At 42.1% G+C, this 21,225-nt stretch overlaps 1 protein-coding gene across 6 annotated transcripts in view; it reads right to left on the reverse strand.

The window, feature by feature from the left end:
- Positions 1-770: 770 nt before the first annotated feature.
- The window catches only part of CNGA3 (cyclic nucleotide gated channel subunit alpha 3), a 46,495-nt gene continuing 26,040 nt past the window's right edge, over positions 771-21,225 (reverse strand). For 2 of the 6 annotated variants that reach the window (XM_083168551.1, XM_083168550.1), the window contains exons 5-10: positions 14,926-14,976; positions 14,132-14,224; positions 12,201-12,293; positions 10,351-10,458; positions 10,118-10,224; positions 771-8,258 (exon numbers count right to left, since the gene is read on the reverse strand). In XM_083168551.1, the coding sequence (XP_083024677.1) occupies positions 6,838-8,258; positions 10,118-10,224; positions 10,351-10,458; positions 12,201-12,293; positions 14,132-14,224; positions 14,926-14,976 (1,873 nt within the window). In that variant the 3' untranslated portion in view covers positions 771-6,837. The remainder of the gene's footprint in view (positions 8,259-10,117; positions 10,225-10,350; positions 10,459-12,200; positions 12,294-14,131; positions 14,225-14,925; positions 14,977-21,225) is intronic. The other 4 variants (XM_083168552.1, XM_083168553.1, XM_083168554.1 and 1 more) reach the window with 4 other exon arrangements.

Genomic DNA, 21,225 nt, shown 5'->3' on the forward strand with positions numbered 1-21,225 from the left:
TCACACAGCCTCCCGTCTACATTTAGAAGCTCATTCCACGCTAGTTGATAGCGCTTTGCCGGGCTCTGTTATTACTGTGGCACTACAAGTGCCAGAATGACCTGGCACTGTGCAGCGCTGCAAACACCCATTACACTGTCACCCATGAAGGGCTCCACCACTGGGATCCCTCCAACTTATGTTACATTCGACCTATAAGGTTTCGATGTAATGTAAGTGTCGACCTTTACAGTGTCTGTGAAGTGGTGGCGACCTAAGTTCGTTCGATCTTCCCGTGATCGACCAAATGACCGTATACCACATTAACATATACATTTCATGTCTGACCTCAGTTTTATTTGGTCATTGGTGTACAAATCTGCATTTACCTACTAAATGTGCGGTGCACATTTCTGTGCGGTATTAGTGAGTACAAGTACGTAGACCATGCGTGGCACATGCGCATAGTGTTCCCCGCGCTTGCGCAGACGGCTAAAAAACGGCATCCGAAAGTATACGGAAATTTACGCACCAACCAGAATAAGGCCCAATGTGAGGTATTGGCCACATTCTGAGATTATTGCAGAAGCACAAGAAGGCCTAAAAAATGGATGCCACTACCACAATTTAACCTAAACCTAAATTATAACACTTCACTTACTCTTATACGTAGCGATTGTGGTGTCACGGAGTAAATACTATACTCTGTGGATCTCTGAACTTTTTGAGGGTCACTGTTCCACTCTATGGTCAAAGACAACAAACAACAGTCTTTTCTGTCCATCTTATTTATTACTTATCCTGTGCTTTTGAAAAGAAAGTAGTATTAAAACACACAGTGTATTAAGTAATGCAAATATTTTCCATTATAACATATACTCATTTACAAATATTAGCAAAAATTTATAAATTCAGAGACAAAAGCAGTGTGTACATAGCGAGGAGATTGTCTGGTAATTGCTGAGGTAAATGGACAAAGCTACTGTAGTCATCCACATTAATAGAAACATAGAGATAAACCTTACTTAGGCCCCCCATACACTAGGCCGACGTGTCCTCAGGACAAGTCGAACCTGATATTCTTGGCAGCTCCCCAGGAGGCTAGAGTTACCACCTGTCTGGGATTACTCCGGACAGTCCAGTAATTAATCCCAATGTCCGCAGTCCAGACGGGTGGAGTTCCCGGACTATACAATTTCCGGGCACGGCAGCTGCACACTCTCTTTTGACTCTGTGCTCTGTGGCCTCATGTTGCTATTTGCAACCAACCTGGCAGGCTGTTGAGTTGGCTGCGGCTGCCTCTAAGTCTGTGGCTGTAGGTGGTACTGCAAATAATGTTTGCTACTGCCTTTGCCTGGCTCCTGCCAACTCCCTGTTTTCCCCAGGGCACGTTCAGGCTGCCAGACTGACACCACAAGGCTGGCTGTCCCTGTCCCAGTGTCCTCCTGAGCCCCCCTCAGCTCGGCTGTCCCAGTATAATGCTTCAGCTCTGTGTGGACCTGTGCTGTGTGGCCCTGTGAATCCTGACTGGCCCTGAGCCCTCAGTTATGTGCATGTAATCCCCCATGGCATCAAACATGAAGGCCCTGGCATTGAGCAAGAAACCGCTAGCAATTAACATGCAGGTAAGTGGAATTTATATGGCTTAATATGTAATAGCCATTATGTTGAGTGGTATAATATGTATTGGAAATCACTATTTATGTCACATTATAGCATGTGGCATAAAATGTAATCAGCATAATAGTGTGTGGTATAATGTGTAATCTGCAACACGGTGTGTCGCCTATGGCATAATAGGCCAATGTGTCGCATAATGTGTAATGGGCATTACGGTTTGTGTTATGTAACGTGTAATGGGCATCACTAGGTGAACCACTAATGGTCGACAGTCACTAGGTCGACACCTGGGAATAGTTGATATACCATAAGTCGGCATTGACAGGTCGACCCAAGCGTACATGTTGACACTTGAAAGGTCGACACAAGTTTTTCGAGTGTAGACCAACTTAGTTCGTACTTTACTATCCAAGTGAGCATAGCGTGATAATACAATATTGTACCAAGCGCAGCGAGCCATGCGAGGGGATGTGGTACACATATACGGTGTCCATGTCGACATAGACAGAAAAAAGTGAAAATCTTGTGTCGACTTTGTGAGTGTCCATGGCATGTCAACCTTAAGATTGTGTTGACCATCTGGCAATGTCGAACTATGGTATGTCAACCATTTTCAGGTGTCAACATAATCAACCTAGACCATGGTCAACCTAGTGACTGTCGACCTACCCTCTATACCGTAACCAATGGTAGACAGGGTTGTGGCAGCCACCAGCATTAGTTTTATCTATAAAACTGACAAGAAATTATTTGTTTTGGTCCTGCACCACCAACCTTCAGTAAGGCACCCCAGCAATTGCCCTGTGGCACCTGGTTTGGGAACCACTGCTTACAGTGTTAGCACTGCCGTTATGGTAAATGCCACATTAACATATTTGTGCTGAATATAAAAATGTAAGATGTCAAATAAACAAGAAAACATGTGTAAAAATCACATTTGCCATATAAGCATAATGTTGTTTTCTGCCTTTTAAAGCAAAAAGGGAGAATTCTTTCCTGACACAGTCCAAATAGAGAGCCCAATAAATTAGAATAGATGCTTCACCTTAATTTAATATAGCAGCCACAAATACTATTAATGGGATCTATCGACACAAAATCAACCAAACCACTAGCAAATTGGCCGCATGGATGGTGTAGTGCTTAATATACCAGCACTGAGGTCATTTCCTGGTCAAAGGGACCGGTGTAATGCCACAGTGGTGGGACACTTTTTATACGGGTGCCGGACGGGGTCCCGACAGTCAGGATGCGACAGGCATTCACCCGACGTCGGGATCCTGACTGTCAAAAAACACCGACAGCTGGGTTCCCGACAGCCGTCGGCTATTTTCCCTTGTGGGGGTCAACGACCCTTATGAGGGAGAATAGAATAGGTGGCTCGCGTAGCGAGCCACCGTGCTTGCAGTGTGACGAGTGCAGCGAGCCCGCAAGGGGCTTTGTTGCGCTCGCCATGCTGTCTGGGTCCGGCCAGTCAGGATCCCGACGTCAGGCTAATGACTGTTGGGATATCGACTGTCGGACCCCTATACCACACCCTTTTTATACAAGGTCCTCCAGCTGTCACAATAACACCCTGGCTAGTAAGACCCGGACAGGGTCCCTGGGGGAGTGTGGATCCCTTCAATATAGGGGTCCTCCTTCAGGTTTTACCTATCCGGCTGAAGCCTGGGGTTGTCCCCGGCACCCCATGGAGATTTTTAAGAACAAGACAGAAATCAATTGCGATTTCTGTCTAAAAAAATTGCACCATATTACATGTCTGATTTTTCGCTGAAAATGTGATATGTGTGATTTGGTGCGATCTGAAAAATCGTCCCCCATTACTTTTCACCCATGGTCTATCTGTGTGGAGTTGATATGTTTTAAATTCCCTGTGTTTGGTTTCCAATAGATTCCATCCAATCTTCAAAAATATCCTGGAAGGTTATTTGGCTTTAGACAAAAAAAAAATAACTCAGAAATGTATGTGTATCAATGCACGGTTATAAGGAATAGATAGATTGTAAGCTCCACTGAGCAAGTACTGGTGTGAATGTTGGAATGTTTGTAAAGCGCTGCAGAATGTGTGGACTATACAGTAGAAATGTTTATAAAATAAGTGAGGCCAATTGTCATATCATTGCCCCAGGCTTCTGCACATGCAGGTGCCTTGGCAGACAGAAATGCATCTGCTCCAGGTCTGCCTTTGTCACAGGTATGTGAACAGGCCTTTACTGGCTTCCCAAGAGTAAGCGGCTTTAAGTGGAACATGTGGCTACAGACAAATGTGTGTACATTTCTGTGTATGTGCAATGTGTAAACATAGGGCCCAATTCAGACCTGATCAATGTTGTGCAAATTAGCAGAGGCCAACAATCAGGTAGATGCCGCCCTGCTATAGTGAAATCCCCCCTTGTGGATTATGTGCACGCTGTGAGAATGAATGTGTACGTCTGCTAATCTATTCGCAGCCAAGCAAATATATAAGGTCCTTAGTAAGCCACTAGTCCATTAGTAAGCCTCTCACTATCTAATGATTTCCCAACTGGTCACCACTGAACACAAGCTCCACATAGCCAGGGACTTAAGGCCGCCAACCACTAGGGCAAGGTATCACATGCGGTACCTCACATGCAATACCCCACCAAATCACTCTGCAACTCCTCGGCAGCTGGATCACATACATCATATTATGCAGAACTTTTGCATGCTAGCCCGGGCTACGGGCTGGGACAATTATTCATGGCCGCCCATCTGATCCGCAAATTGCATACCTCCCAACAGTCCCGATTCCCAGCCGGCACTGTCCCGTGGTGGTGGGGGGGGGGGCTGTTGGGAGTCCCCCCTGTCAGCTGGTGAGCAGCGCTAAGTAGATGCTGTGCACATGCCCTATTCCTGCTGTCAGAGGGGCTGGGGGCATGGCTAGGGTCACAGAGCCTCTGGACCATGTCCCCCCCAGTGTCAAAATGGGGGACATGGCCTCGCGGAAAGATGTGAGTATAGGCCATGCCCCCTTTCTGGCAAGCCACGCCCCATAATTATGTCCAGCATCATAGAACCAAGTTGGCAGGTGTGCAATTGCAATGTGGGCTCACTGGAATGCACCTCACAACGAATAGGAAAAGCGTTGTGTCACTTTGCATGTGATCAGTTGCAGCAAAGCATTGGAATCACATAAAAACAGTGGCCATATCCCACTAGTGGATAGCGCCCTTCACTCTGCGGCTGTAATGAAATTAGGGTGCTCGAGGCCGGAGCTGACGCACATCCTCCCTTAAAATGCTTGGCCGTGCCTGCTTTTTCCAAGCACTCCTAGGAGGACATTTACTAAGATGGGAGTTCTATTTCACATGTGATGTTGCTATGGGCAACCAATCAGATTCTATCTATTTTTCTTCTAGAAGGTGCTAAATAAATAAGAAGTATATTCTGATTGGTTGCCCATAGCAACATGCCATGTGAAACAGAACTCCCATCTTATTAAATTTCCCTTCTAGTGTTTTTTTCTCTTTTCCAGTCACGCCCGCGTTTTTCTTGGCACTCCCATGAAACGGCCAGTTTCCAGCCCCAGACACAGACTTCCTGTACGTACTTTGCGAATGGTTAGCAAAGGAAAAAGTAGCAGGATTTCTTAGCATGTGTAGTACTGTATATTGATAATCGGCCAGGTCTGGTCTGAATCGGGCCCATAGATATTATATAAACAGTGGATAGACTAAATTATTCCCACTATGTAGATCTCAGGTTAAAACAATATAAGAAAAAATATAAGAAAAATGTTATATATATATTTACCTGATATTTATTTTTTAAGCAGCATTTATTATAAAATGACTTTATAGAATAATAAGTCTACAGTTTTCTAAATTGTTTTAATTATACTACAAACTGGTTCACGTAAAAGTGATACAAATGAAGACAAAGTTACTGATTTATAAAATATATCAGAGGTTCTGGAGGGAAGAGGCATTTTATTAGTGAGGTCTGAAAGTACAATTTAATATAGGTAAAGCCCTTTCATATTTTCATGTGAGTGTATCATAAATGAATATACATGTTTTAAACAATCCTCTCTTCCATCAGAAGTGCATTAAATGGGTATTAGAACTCCAAATTTAAATTTTAGCTGGATTGTAAAGTATTATGTTTGATAAACCACCTTAAAACCAGTGGCGTCCACACCGCAACAACCGGCACCCATGCTCAACACGTTCCTCTCTGGAATCCCACGTCCGCAGTGGTATCGCTGTACAAATCACTGGGAAATTGGCACAGCAGCCATTTACCTGGCTATTTGTGTAATCACAGTAAACAAATCCCTGTGAATATGCCTTGGGTGCCATTTTCCTGGAGAAGTGCATGTGCAGTAAACCCTGACACAGTACCAGAGTCTACTCACTTGTGTCGGCGGCTAGAGTGGTGATTGGGGCCTGGATTGCACATAAACCACCTCCACTCTCAATGGGCAGGAGCTGCAGGGCAGCGATGGTGCTGTGACCAGAACCCTGTTACCCGAGCAACAGCACCACTCATGCCCTCCTTCCTACAGCCCTGATACAAATAGACAAACATGTGCCTGGTGTGCTGGAACTTTTGCATTCTGGTGGACTTTATGCAATAAAGAAAATCTATCCTTGTGTATCAATGCCTATTTCCCTATAGATTGTAAGCTTGCGAACAGGGCCCACCTACCTTTGAATGTCTGTAAATACCCAGTTTGTTGCATCACTGTCTCCTTTGTAAAGTGCAACGGAATATGCTGCACTATATAAGAAACTGATAATAAATAATAAATAAATAACCCTCTAGGGTGCATAATCCAAATGTCTTTTTACAAATATTTAACTTGGTGAGCATATGTGACGCTATACCTTGTGGGCAAAATCAGTGAATCAGAAATGTTATTTTTAATTCTTATATATATGAACCAAGAGCAATTTTCATATAATTATATAATTAATATAAAACTAGAAGATATATATTTCTACAACTAGTCTACCTTGCACCAAATAACATCTGGAACTGTTTGTGCCATTGCATTGTCTGAAGAACTCTAAAAGTTCTTGAGTACAAAAATACATTATTAAAGAAAAACTAAAATATATATTTAAAAAAAGTTCTGCCCCCATGTAAGCTCAGAATGAGCTGAAGCTGCTAGAATAAAAGATCCTATGTTGTCCAGTAGAAAGAATGTATAAAATGTACACAGTAGTCTTCAGCTGAGTTTGAAGTATCAAAAAAAATCTCGTTATGCAATTATTTATCATGGTCTTTGGGCTTAGCACTTTCTGTTTCTCCTGCGCTGTCTGCTCCTTCGGACACGTGCTCCACGCTGTAATTTTTCATACTTTTCTCTAGTTTAGTAATCCTTTGCTTAAGCTTTAATTGCGTAGAGTTGTAGTCAGCCAGCAATCTGGCAAACCTGGTCTGTAAACTTTCGTAAGCAGTCTCCATCTTTTCAACTTTTTCATTTATGTCCTTTGCGTCTATCCCTGCCTTTGCTGCCTCTTCATCAATGAGACCATCTTTCATAAGAATTTGTTTTCCTTTTTCTTCTAGCACTGCTTTAGCATCTGGGTACTCCGTGAGAGCCTCCATTAAGTCATCCTTAGATAAACAGAACAAGTCAGAATATCCTATACTTCGAATGTTAGCAGTTCTTCTGTTTCCTGATTTGCTCCCTTTAATGTTCAATATGCTAATTTCTCCAAAATAACTTCCATCACTGAGCACCACAAACTGAGTCACACCATCATCCGCTACTACAGCCAGCTTACCTTCTTTAATGATGTACATTTCACGTCCAATGTCCCCTTTTCGACAAATATAATCACCAGGACTGAAGACTTGAGGCCTTAGTTTGAGGACTAATTCCACCAGTAAACCTGCTTCACAGTCCTGAAATATCCTAACCTTTTTTAAGGTCTCCAAATGAACATTAATGGCAATTTCAGCTTTCAGTTTGTCAGGTAGGTTCTTCATGACCTCCTTTTCATCAATTGTTTTCTTGTTTGTCCAGAGATAGTCAAACCACTTAATCACCCTGGCTTCCAGATCTTTAGACACATTACGGAATTGCATATATTGCTTTATAGAGTCAATCTTGGATTGAAACTCTGCCCTAGATGCGTTCATATTTGAAATCATAGACCCCACGTTACCAACAATGGTGGCAAATATAAGAACACCAATTAGGAAATCAAACACCACAAAGAGGTATTCTATATCCTTTACTGGGGGTGGTGTCTCCCCAATAGTAGTAAGGGTGAGGGTTGACCAGTAAAGACAATAAATGTATTTTCGTGCAAGACGTCCATATTCTGGATGAGATATGTTGGGATAGACCCATGTGTCAGATCCAAACCCAATGGCTTTAGATATTGCAAAGTAAATGCAAGCATTCCAATGTATGATAATGAGAATATAAAGGACAAGGTTTCCAATACGGAAAATATTTGGATAATTGGTTCTGGTTTCGGTGCGGTCAAAAAACTCAAACATCCTTGCAAACCTAAACAGGCGATTAAACCGTAGCTCTGGGATATTAGGTCCTGTTTTTAGGTAGACTAAGTCAGTTGGCAATAGGGACAACATATCAAGCTTAAACTGCAAAGTTTTTGTGTAATAATCTTTTAACTTCTTGGAATCTTTCACAAGCAAGCCTTGCTCCAGAAAACCTGGGAAAAAATGAAAATATTATTAAATGTATGAAAAATACACCATGCAAACAATTAACAATACATTGCAGAGAAAGCTGAAGAAAACACTGCAAGGGTAGATCACCTGATAGATAACCCATGTGATGGATCCTAGAATTATGCACAGAGAATAGATTTGTCTGTTTTATCTACTGTATTGATGCAATCTTTTGTGGGGAACTGGGGCTGTAATCGAAGAAGCCCATGATTATTATTACCTAATGGTGACCAACCCTACTTGAGGCAGACTCAGTCCTACCTGCTATGTGGATCCTCTCTGGTCCCCTACCTACTCCTCCTCTCTGTTTTACACATTCTGTATTTTAGCTTCCCTCTAAGTGTGTTGTGGGGATAAATGATATGTGGGGTGGTGCAATATAATATGGCGGGTGGGCAAGGAATATAAATGCTATATGAAGCATTTATTTTGGTGGGGGGGGGGATATCAATGTTATTGGCTGGCTCCTTATCATATGGGTTTGGCTGGCTTATTAATACATTGTATTTGGCTGTAAATGCAAGCTTGGATGTTAAATCTACTATATGCTGTGAGATTTATTTTTAAATATATTTTTATTGAAGCCATTTGTAAAATATTAAATAATAGATATAGTACAGAGTAGGAAGCACATGTACATATTTAAGAAGCCCATCATGAACAAATCCAAAAGACTTGTTGAACAAAAGTACTTTGTGGACAGTAGATTGAACAGTCGTCAAAGAAAAAAGCAGACGTTGATAGTCCCACAGAAATATCAAAGTAAGCAAAGAGAAAACTCAATAAAATAAACTCTGCTCGTAGCCCCTGCCCCATGATCACACCAAAGACATACTAAAAGTTATTACACAAAGGGGGTTATTCTGGTTGTCAGGCTTGCATGCAAATTCGCATGCGAGCACAATGTTTTTTTTTTTATGTGCCTGCATATTTCTGTTCATGTGCATGCACCAGGTGCGTGTGGCCACGGCGAACAAACTGTTCGCCAGACGCACACCCCCAAGACTATGAGCATGGGGGGGGGGGGGGGCGAGGGATTCGCCCATGGGAACGCCCCAGCATTTCATGGGCGTTCCCATGAATACGCTGGGTGTTCCCATGGAAATCACCGGTGACGCGGGTGCGGGGGGAGGGCAGTTGGCATCACTAGATGTCAGCTGCCTGACCAGTTCCCGTTGAGTGTGCATGCAAACCTAAGTGACCTGAGAGTCACTTAGATACTGTATGCATGCACACTCCACATCATTCGATGGTTGGCAACTATCGAATGATGTTGGTGTTTCCATATGGCCTGCGAATGGATGTTTATGTTAAACATCCATTCACAGCCATGCAAATGTCACAGGACACTGCAGAATAGGGACATGGTATGCTGATATCACACACCCTTCCCTAAAATGTTTGGGCACTCCTGCATTTTTCCTGTCACTCTCAGCATTTTTTCTGTCACTCCCATGAAACGGCTGGTCACTACACACAGACATTACTTCCTGTCAGTCACCTTACGTATAGGCCAGCAATCAAAAAACTAGCAGGCTTTGATTGCAGGATGGCCTCGCGCATATGTACTACAGGCCGTACACATGTGCAGTTTCTCAATAATCGTCCGCCATGGGAATTCACAGCCGTGCGATCAGGTTTGAATTACCCCTCAAGTACATTGCTGCTGGGGTGGAATACATTCTCATTTTAGCACCTTTGATGCCTATAGGAAGCCTTCATTGCTGCAAGATTAGGTCTAATGGTACTTATGTTCAATTGCACAGCATATAGTTGTACTGAGTAAAACCTAAACAATTTGTAGCTTTGGAAATGAGCAAACAGCAAATATGGGACTCACCTGTTCTGAATCTCACTAATGTGTCAATGACATAGATAAGATCTGCACTATAGTCCAGGACAAACCACAGGATGATATTTTTTCTATGCAGCTCATCAAAGCAAGCTCTTCAAAACAGAGAATCAGATATATTAGTCCAGTACTTACACATACATACATACATACATATATACATACATACATACATACATACATACATACATACACACATATAGATATAAAGTGTTCTTCACCTGCACACTAGAAAGCACCAGTTATAGAGAACAGGTACAGAGATAATCGATAACCATCGGTAGTATAAGTTGCTAGCTGGATCAACGACAAATATTTCTCTCTTCTTTCTGTATATAAAAAAGTGATATATTTAAATTATTGTGACGTTGAAGGTGCAATATATTCACAATGTCGCAGTCTCTTAGCAGTAAAAGTCAATAAACTGTTAACCCCCAACTACACTGTAATAACTGATATCTTGATACACTCCTTATTTTAAGTGTGGAGTTATTCCTATATTGTGTTACCCCCAACCACTAAGAAAGAGCTTTATACAGGTTGAGTATCCCTTATCCAAATATCCGTTATCCAAATTATTCCGAAAAGTTTTTTTTTTTGCTCAAAGCACAACTGAGGACATCTGAAACAGCACTACTGGGGACATCTGTAACAGCACTACTGGGGACATCTGTAACAGCACTACTGAGGACATCTATAACAGCACTACTGAGGACATGATATGTAACTGCCACTAAATATGTACAAGAAAATGATTGCTTGGCATTTAAATTCAGTATCTGGTATAGTACACAAACTTTGTTTCATGGTTTGAAACCTTGTTTTATGCACAAATGAAATATATTTGTGTGTATTTCATGTGTTTGTACAACATAAATGCAAGATACCTCAAGATACATCATTGAAATATAAAAATATTCTGAAATACGGAATAATCAGTTTTTCTAAATTCTCCTGGTCCCGAGCATTTTGGATAAGGGATATTCAACCTGTAGCAGGGCATATAAAAGAGGGAAAAGTCACATTATACTTTATTGCCTTTTTTTAACCCCATTGAAATAGGCATAATATAACTATGATATATTTTTTTATAAACTGTATATCAATAAAATAAATTCTAGTGTTGAGAAGTAAAAATAATAATATCAAGCCTTTGGACATTCAAACTTTATTGGAAAGTATTGAGATCAAAGGGAATCTTAGTTGTGAGAAGGTACCAGTGACTTATATCATAGGAGTGCTATCGTACATTAGATAAAGAACATATAAATTAATTAATAAAAAGACTTCAATAGTTAACCACAGTTAAAACCGACAATTGATATACTCAGCCCCAAGCATAAAAGGGTTAATATATAAACGATTATTCACTTATTTTGTTATAACCAATCCCAAGGTATTTGACCCGACACTTTACACGAAAGTGCCCAATATAACATTTGGTATATATATATAGCTTTAGAAGAACATTAAATGATCAACATCTCAGTGTTCATAAGTCTGTTAGACTCTTTGATCCGCTTATTAATTTAGTTCTGGTGTAAAGCTGGGCACCTATTTGAGCAACATCAAAACAAGTGTCCTTAAGTGGTAATTGCACATACGCATTAGAACGATCATGTTCCAGCCTTCGTTAGCATAAACAAGATCGTTAATGATATCACTAGGTCTGATGTGCAGCACATAAAGCCTACCGGTGTGTCCTGCTACACTACTGATGTGTCCTGCTACACTACTGATGTGTATAGCAGCTTACTGTAGTGGGACTAATATGTGAACTAAGTGTAGCATAGAAAAACCTGTATGTAGTGAGGATTTTAAACACAAATAGGGTTTTCATTCTTTCCTTTTACACAGTTTTCACACATCTTGTTTGGGATGTAAACCAGTCCCCTGTCCCTTTTGTCAAAGCAGGATGATCCTGTCACCTTTAAGTGAAATCAGTTAGGGACATGATAAACACAATATGAACTAAGAATCAATTTGGTTAATAATACTTGCAAATAATACCTTGTCTTTCACTGTCTGATGATACAACGCAGTCTAGTCTAGCAAAGCTTTTAGTACTTACTCATTTTCTTTTTTATCATCATTTTTTGCATCTTTTTTGTCTGCTTGTTTTTGGTCTTTGTTGTCATTGGTTGCGTTCTGATCCTTCTTTGTACTGTTTAGTGCAGTAGATTGGAGAGTGGAAAGAGGCCTTTCAGAAGAAGATCATAGCAATACAACTAGGACTAGAGCTACCTATATCTAGCTACATGAACATGTGACCATTCCCTTCAAATACAAAATTGGAGAGAAGAAAGTATTCCAAATGGTAAGAGGGGATTCTAGGTCCAAAGATAATAGATTGCGTGTGTTTGAAATCTTAGTTTTATTAGATATACAAAGATAAAAGGGGATATTCAATCCAAGGTCATGACTGTTGGGCTGGCCGACAGCCGTGACCCTGGCCCATTCTCAGCCAGCTCGACGTGAAATTTGGCAAGCGGGATTCAATGTCCCCCCTGCTGAACGCTTAAAAGGGGACGTGGCCACGAGATACAGCAGTGGATTGTTGAGCTGCAGCCGGGAGCTCAACAATCCATGTTTGTTCTCGGCAGAACGGGCCTAGATGCTTCTAAAGTCGGGCCTGTTCTGCCGAGATCCCTGTTCAATGCTGTCGGGGAAGACAGTATTGAAAAGGCATAAATCGACCAATCATAAATCAACCGTTTTTTACAGATAATGGCGATAATGGTAAAAAAAAATGGCTGATATTGGTCCGATGCATGCTCCCGTGGATCTTTTGCTAAATTTTATGATCTTACATGCTGCATGATAGATCAGAAGGTTTAACAAAAGATCCATAGGAACGCACATGGGATCTTAGAGAAATCTTTGGTGAAGATGTGCGCTTGCCTTGATTTCAAGGCTAATTTAGGCGCACATCTTAAGATTGCAGATCTTTCTAGTGTGTGGGCACCTTAATACCCAAAGTAACTGCCTTGAAAAAAATGAATTTTTCACATCAACTCTAGTTTTTGTTCAGTAGAAAAGAGTCCAAAAATAAAAACCTGCTTCAAGTTACCTGAGTATTTAACCCAGAAAGCTGTCAGGGCTGGACATTGGTAGGGCCTGGGTTCACGGCCATTGTAAAAAGGTAAACGCGTCATCCGACCAGCATGTGAGTGCCTATGCCTCTTGAACCATATTGTGTCCCATGGGAGGTTGCATGCTGTGTGCCCTGTTATGCAGATACCAGCAGTGTACAAAGATAGTGCATGCCAGAGCCAGAAGGCTGCACAAGCAACTTCAGTGGGGCAACTTCAATGAGGGGGCATGGCCTAATAGGAGCCCTGCCACACCAAGGGGATTGTGGTCTGCCAGATTTTCTGGTGCTTGGAGATGATGTTGTCTCCAAATACCGGTCAGAGGAGACTGCACCTGTGTAGTTTAAATGGTGCAGTGGGAAAGGGGTCTGGGAAAAGTCCTGGGTCTCTCTCAGCTTGGAACCATATTCCAATTCCCGAAGCAGAACCAGAACTTTGGTGGAAAAAGGGTATAGAATCACCAAATGCAGTGTTGATACAAAAGCATCTAAATTACACTCTCAATCACTGGGGTCTTACATTTGAGATGGTTGTATCATAAAACCATTCATGTGTGAACCCATGTAATTCAGTATAATATATGAAAATATACTGCATAAATATATAGATGAGTATTCTACATTAATTAAACAATTGTACAATTTGGTGTGACTTTGTGAAGTCTGAGTAATTCTCAGTTACTCTAGAATATGCTGTGCCACCAGTAAAGTGACACTGAGCCTGCAAATGGAGGATCAAGGCTCTGGTGCAGCGGCACCACTGAGAGGGAAGCTGTGCACTATAGTTTGTGTGTACAGGACAACTGCAAGGGCGACTGAATCAGGGATCTGCGTTTGGCAACATTAGCTTTATCAAAAAGCCTATATGGCCATCGTACAGAGTCTAGTCTAGCAAAGCTTTCAGTACTTACTCGTTTTCTTTTTTATCATCATCCTTTGCATCTTTTTTGTCTGCTTGTTTTTGCTCTTTGTTGTCATTGGCCGCGTTCTGTTCCTTCTTTGTACTGTTTAATGCAGCAGATTAGAGTGGGAAGAGGCCTCTCAGCAGAGAATAACAGCACAACAAGGACTAGAGCTACCTATATGCAGCTACATTAATATGTGACCATTCCGTGCAGATATTATTCAGACGGTGATCTTCAAATACCTGGGTTCTTTGTGCGACTTGGAAAGCAAGAAAGAGTGCCATGCAATCAGTTCCTGACATTTCTCAAGCACAGAATGCCAAACTTTATCTCTCTCCAAGATTTGATAATTCTCCTACTTACATCTTACATGAAAACTTTCTTGATGCTATTTGATAACAGTCTACCTCTTGCTCACGTTCAATGTGTGAGATTTGAGAGAGAAATAGAAATATAACATTTCTTGACAAAAAGACATATGATCTATCTAGTCTGGTGGTTCTCAAAGTCGGTCCTCAGGACCCCAAGCAGGCCATGTTTTCCAGTACTGTACTACATTTATGTAGGAAACAGACACACCATTATGACTCGACAATGGCCACAATTCTTATAAACTAAAGAGTTACAGCAATAAAGGAGAAACTGACAACAAGGTTTGCTATAGATAGGCCGGACACTATATGCTATTGCCTATGTAAGCAATACAGTGGGATAATACAACATTAGGGATGAATAGTTATCACTACTAGCACATAGGGATGAGGATTTTGGTTCTACCATGGTAACAGACATGAACTTACTCATCCGTGTTGTTGCTGTTGTTGACATTGAAATTGGCAAGAACCCAATGACTGTGATGAGATGGATACAAACAGACAAATGAACATATAACATCATCCTATATATATACAGGTAGAAATCCAAACATGTTGCTGAATAAAGCCTTGCTGTCTATTAATTATAAAGGTAAAGTAATAGTCCACCTGACACTGGGTGGGGTCAGGGCCGGTGCTAGGTTCTTCAGCGCCCTAGGCAAACTTTCTGTCTACTCCCCTCCCCCCCACCAACACCCACTTTGAGGTGTATGTATATATATATATATATAGAACTTTGTAATCCTGGCACTCACTGCATACAGGGGCATAGGGTCTGGTGCCTTCCGTAGGGTCCACCGGGCAAACAGCCTAGGAGAATCCAGCGATAGCTTGTCGGTGCGGCGGCACTCAGTCACAATAGAAACTTGACTCACAGCCTGTTAGACGCCAACGTTTCAATATTTATTCATATTTTCGTCAGGGCAGCATAATACATTAAAAAACTCACCAATTTGTAGTGCAGACCATCACCAAGAATCCTCCCGCTGGGCGGACGCCGCACACTGTCGGAGTCGCCACCGGAAGTTGTCACCCCGTGAAACCTTCACCACCATCTTTAAAGCTGGAAAACAGTATATTTTAATGCAAACAACTACTGGCAAGCAGTAATAACGTTGATCACGACGTGCATAAGATATACCAGAAGTACTAAATCAAGTTCATAGCAGCAAAAAACAAATGTTTATAAAAAACAACTCAAACCCAAGGTCTCATTCAAACCATTTGGACTTAGAGAATCCAATAGATAGATCCATTTGGATTCTTTCTGCAGTAAACATTTAGATCTGTTGCCCCCACGACGTAGTGGTGGGACATGATCTATAATGATGTGTTTCAGAGCAGTGGGGGAGTGGCCAGCTTCAGCATAATGCCTAGCAACCGGTTGTGTACTATTGCCAGATAAAACCGCTGCCCGTATAGCCTGCCTGTGCTGGGCCATCCTGGTTTTAAACTGACAGTCAGTTTTGCCTATATAATACTTGCCGCACGGACAGATTAAAGCATATATGACAAAACTCGAAGTACATGTGAGCCGATGATAAATTTTAAAGGACTTGGGCAAAGAGGGATGTTTAATAATATCACCTGTGAGCATGTACCCACAGGTTGTGCAACCTGTGCACTTGAAGCAGCCGAGTTTGGGAGCACCCCAAAACCCAGCTGTGGTTCTTTTGCCCAAATCCGTCACATCTGCATGAACCACATAATCTCTCAGATTTTTACCTCTGGAATAGGTAGGCATAATTTTCTTAGAATTCAACGAAGAAAGCTGAGAGTCAGAGCTAATGATGGGCCAATATTTTTTGACCGCATCTCTAGCCTGGTTGCTATAAGGATTATATCTCGTGGGCCATATCAGTGTATTGGCCATGTTTTTCTTGGGTTTTTTCTGGAGAACACTGGCTCTAGATTTATTCATCACTTTATGTTTGATGGAAAGTAAATGTGACTTTTCATAGCCTCTGACTACGAACTTGTCAATCATAAGATCAAGTTGCCTCTCCGCTTCTACATCCTCATTACAAATCCTCCTAACCCTTAAAAATTGTGATAGGGGTAATCCTTTTTGAACCGGAGGGGGATGAAAACTGGAGGGGGGTAGCAGAATGTTACGATCAGTTGGTTTTACAAATAGGCTTGTTTTAAGCAAATGGCCATGTTTCTCAATTTTGACATCCAAGAATTCAATACAAGTGTTAGAGATCTTATGGGTCAATTTCACTGGGCTGTCACTGCTATTCTGCTCATTGATAACCTGCTCAAGTGCATCACTGCCACCACGCCATATCAATATCATATCGTCAATATACCTAGAATAGTATATGACATTGCGAGAAATGGACTCAGAAGAAAAAAATATATCACGCTCAAACCCAACCCCATTCCCGTGGAATTACAAAAATTAAAGAAAAAATCAGCATTCGATCCTCCAGTGAACAATGCATCGATAAAATCGTTCACAAGGCTTGTTGAGAATTCTCTCAAAAGTATGGTCCCCCCTGTATCTACTTCACACTCTAACCTTACGCCAGCTGAGTGGAAGGCCTTAAAAAATCTTGAAAAAAGGGAGGACATTGTTATACGGTCTTCGGACAAAGGGGGCTCCATAGTCATTCAGGACACCAGTGACTATAAGAAGGAAATTGAGAGGTAATTAGCCGACCGTGCAGTATACACACGTTTGGCGGGTGACCCCACGACCGCCTTCAAGCGGGAGTTGGAGTGTTATCTCTTAAATGCTGTAAAAAATAATATCATTAACATCGATATTCTCACTCTTTTGTCCACAGAGCATCCCACCAGGCCTCTGTTATACACCTTGCCTAAGGTGCACAAAAGCCTGGTGTGTCCCCCTGGCAGACCAATTATCTCTGCCAGGGGGTCCATCTTTCATGTGGTTTCAATGTATCTAGACACCTATCTACAGCCCTGTATACAGGGTGCTAGATATGTGTTACAAGACACTACTTCTTTGTTGCTGGACTTGAACCAGCTTACTGATGTCCCTGATGATTGTTTGCTTTCGAGTATCGATGTATGTTCTTTGTATACTTGTATTCCCCATGCTCAGGGGATTGCTGCCACCCGCCATCTCATATCAGACAGTCCTGCTTACCGCGGTCCAGATATTGATTTTTTTTGCAGTCTTCTTGAAATGGTACTCACTAAAAATTACTTTTTCTATGATGGTGCTTATTACCTGCAGTTGGCGGGCTGCGCTATGGGGGCGTCGGTAGCGCCAGCCTATGCCAACGCCTTCATGATTAGTGTGGAGCGTGATATATTTTTTTCTTCTGAGTCCATTTCTCGCAATGTCATATACTATTCTAGGTATATTGACGATATGATATTGATATGGCGTGGTGGCAGTGATGCACTTGAGCAGGTTATCAATGAGCAGAATAGCAGTGACAGCCCAGTGAAATTGACCCATAAGATCTCTAACACTTGTATTGAATTCTTGGATGTCAAAATTGAGAAACATGGCCATTTGCTTAAAACAAGCCTATTTGTAAAACCAACTGATCGTAACATTCTGCTACCCCCCTCCAGTTTTCATCCCCCTCCGGTACAAAAAGGATTACCCCTATCACAATTTTTAAGGGTTAGGAGGATTTGTAATGAGGATGTAGAAGCGGAGAGGCAACTTGATCTTATGATTGACAAGTTCGTAGTCAGAGGCTATGAAAAGTCACATTTACTTTCCATCAAACATAAAGTGATGAATAAATCTAGAGCCAGTGTTCTCCAGAAAAAAAAACAAGAAAAACATGGCCAATACACTGATATGGCCCACGAGATATAATCCTTATAGCAACCAGGCTAGAGATGCGGTCAAAAAATATTGGCCCATCATTAGCTCTGACTCTCAGCTTTCTTCGTTGAATTCTAAGAAAATTATGCCTACCTATTCCAGAGGTAAAAATCTGAGAGATTATGTGGTTCATGCAGATGTGACGGATTTGGGCAAAAGAACCACAGCTGGGTTTTGGGGTGCTCCCAAACTCGGCTGCTTCAAGTGCACAGGTTGCACAACCTGTGGGTACATGCTCACAGGTGATATTATTAAACATCCCTCTTTGCCCAAGTCCTTTAAAATTTATCATCGGCTCACATGTACTTCGAGTTTTGTCATATATGCTTTAATCTGTCCGTGCGGCAAGTATTATATAGGCAAAACTGACTGTCAGTTTAAAACCAGGATGGCCCAGCACAGGCAGGCTATACGGGCAGCGGTTTTATCTGGCAATAGTACACAACCGGTTGCTAGGCATTATGCTGAAGCTGGCCACTCCCCCACTGCTCTGAAACACATCATTATAGATCATGTCCCACCACTACGTCGTGGGGGCAACAGATCTAAATGTTTACTGCAGAAAGAATCCAAATGGATCTATCTATTGGATTCTCTAAGTCCAAATGGTTTGAATGAGACCTTGGGTTTGAGTTGTTTTTTATAAACATTTGTTTTTTGCTGCTATGAACTTGATTTAGTACTTCTGGTATATCTTATGCACGTCGTGATCAACGTTATTACTGCTTGCCAGTAGTTGTTTGCATTAAAATATACTGTTTTCCAGCTTTAAAGATGGTGGTGAAGGTTTCACGGGGTGACAACTTCCGGTGGCGACTCCGACAGTGTGCGGCGTCCGCCCAGCGGGAGGATTCTTGGTGATGATCTGCACTACAAATTGGTGAGTTTTTTAATGTATTATGCTGCCCTGACGAAAATATGAATAAATATTGAAACGTTGGCGTCTAACAGGCTGTGAGTCAAGTTTCTATTGTGACTGAGTGCCGCCGCACCGACAAGCTATATATATATATATATATATATATATATATATATATATATATATATATATATCGGGTGTTCGGGCGGCACTCCAAGGATTTTTTAGAAATAAGTCAGACACAGACTTCTGCTGTAACCAACGTTTCAAATCTTTACTAGATTTTTCGTAAGGGATTTGATTTCGTAAAGATTTGAAATGTTGGCTACAGCAGAAGTCTGTGTCTGACTTATTTCTAAAAAATCCTTGGAGTGCCGCCCGAACACCCGATATACTACAGCGTTTCACAACAGAACACTGAGGGAAGGCAACCAGGTTTATTTATATCGTTTATGGAGTGCCGGTCCACTGGACAATAATATATATATATATATATATTTATATATCCAGAAGCCATTACAATAGCTGGGGTGCACCATTAAAGAGATCCTTCTGGAAAACCATATATATGTCCAAAGTGCTTAATGAAAACCCAGGGCACTCACCAAAATGTTGCTGAAGTCAGCATAATTTATTCTTTCATGTAATAGTCGACGTTTCAACCCTCTAGGGGCCTTTGTCAAGACACTGTAACATATCCATAGGCACAGCAAGCTTGCCCCCCAATCCACCTGCTCCCTCCTGCTGCCCTCCAGTGGCCGGTGCCACAGGCAAATGCCTAAACCTGGCTAGTGGTGGCGCCGGTCCTGTGTGGGGTATAGCCCTCCGACTGTCTGGATTCCAAGAGTCATTAGTCTGACGTTGGCATCCTAACTGCCGGGACTCAGACAGCAGGGCGAGTGCAATGTAGTCCCTTGTGGGCTTAATGACTCACTGCGTTCGCCACCTATTTTATTCACTCTCTATAGGGGTCGTGGACCCACAAGGGAGAATAGCCCCTGTCAGTCGGGATCCCAACTGTCAGGGTTTTAACAGTCGGGATTACAAAGTTGGTGTAATGACTGTGGAAAATCCCGACTGTCAGGCAGTCATTCGACATGCCTGACACTACAGAGAGATCACAGCTATGTGGATGATTTAATATTCACATGACTGTAACCTATGAATTCCTCATGAACCAGCACCCCATTAACACCCCATTTGGAGTCTTATAAGGAGTTTTCTTAAATATAATTTTTTCTGTGTGCCAAGAAATAAAGAAACAAAAAACTGGGGTTTCATGTATCAAGCAATGAAAAGAGTAGAGAAGTGGTAAAACGGAGAAGTTGTCCATAGCAACCAATCCGCTTTGAGGTATCAAGTATCAATTCCATGCAATAAAATCATAGGTAGAAACTGATTGGTTCCTATGGGCCATGTCTTCACTCTTTACATTGATTGATACATCACCCTCATACAGTGTTCAAATGCAATTTCTTTTTCTCATTGCTTTCCCTTATAAAAGGTATTAGAAAAGCATTGGACAATCTTACCCCCATGTCTGCTGGTATCTATGAGGGTGAATGGAGACTCCATAAAGCCCAGGATAAACACCAGATCAAAACCCATTTCGTATCTCAAATGCTTGAGAATCCACCCTGCAAAGCACTAACTAGCACCAAGCAATGCCAGACTGGGCTGGTAACAGCAGATGTACTAATCTGCCTATAACGTTTTGAGAATAACGAGTCCTGCTTCTCCAGCATAACGTGGAGAAGCGGGCAAACGTTATAGGCAGATGTATTAACCCCCCCAAAGCCGATAAGGAGAGCCGTTATCCCCAGCGTTAACGGCTCTCCATATCGGCTCCCTCGCCGCCCCGCACATGCGCAGTCGCCGTCGCCCCCCCCCTGCCCGGCTTACTGGGCATGCGCGAGATCTCGCAAAAACCGCGAGATCTCCAGCGCAGCCCAAGCCAGACGCAGGGCTAGCGTTGTCCCCATAGTGGGGGATAGGACAACGCTAGCCCTGAGCTGGCGAAGCGGCCGGGGTGAATTAACGCCTTGAAGGC

Source organism: Crinia signifera, chromosome 2 (assembly GCF_055691185.1).
Source record: "Crinia signifera chromosome 2, ASM5569118v1, whole genome shotgun sequence".
Classification (NCBI taxonomy): Eukaryota; Metazoa; Chordata; class Amphibia; order Anura; family Myobatrachidae; genus Crinia; species Crinia signifera.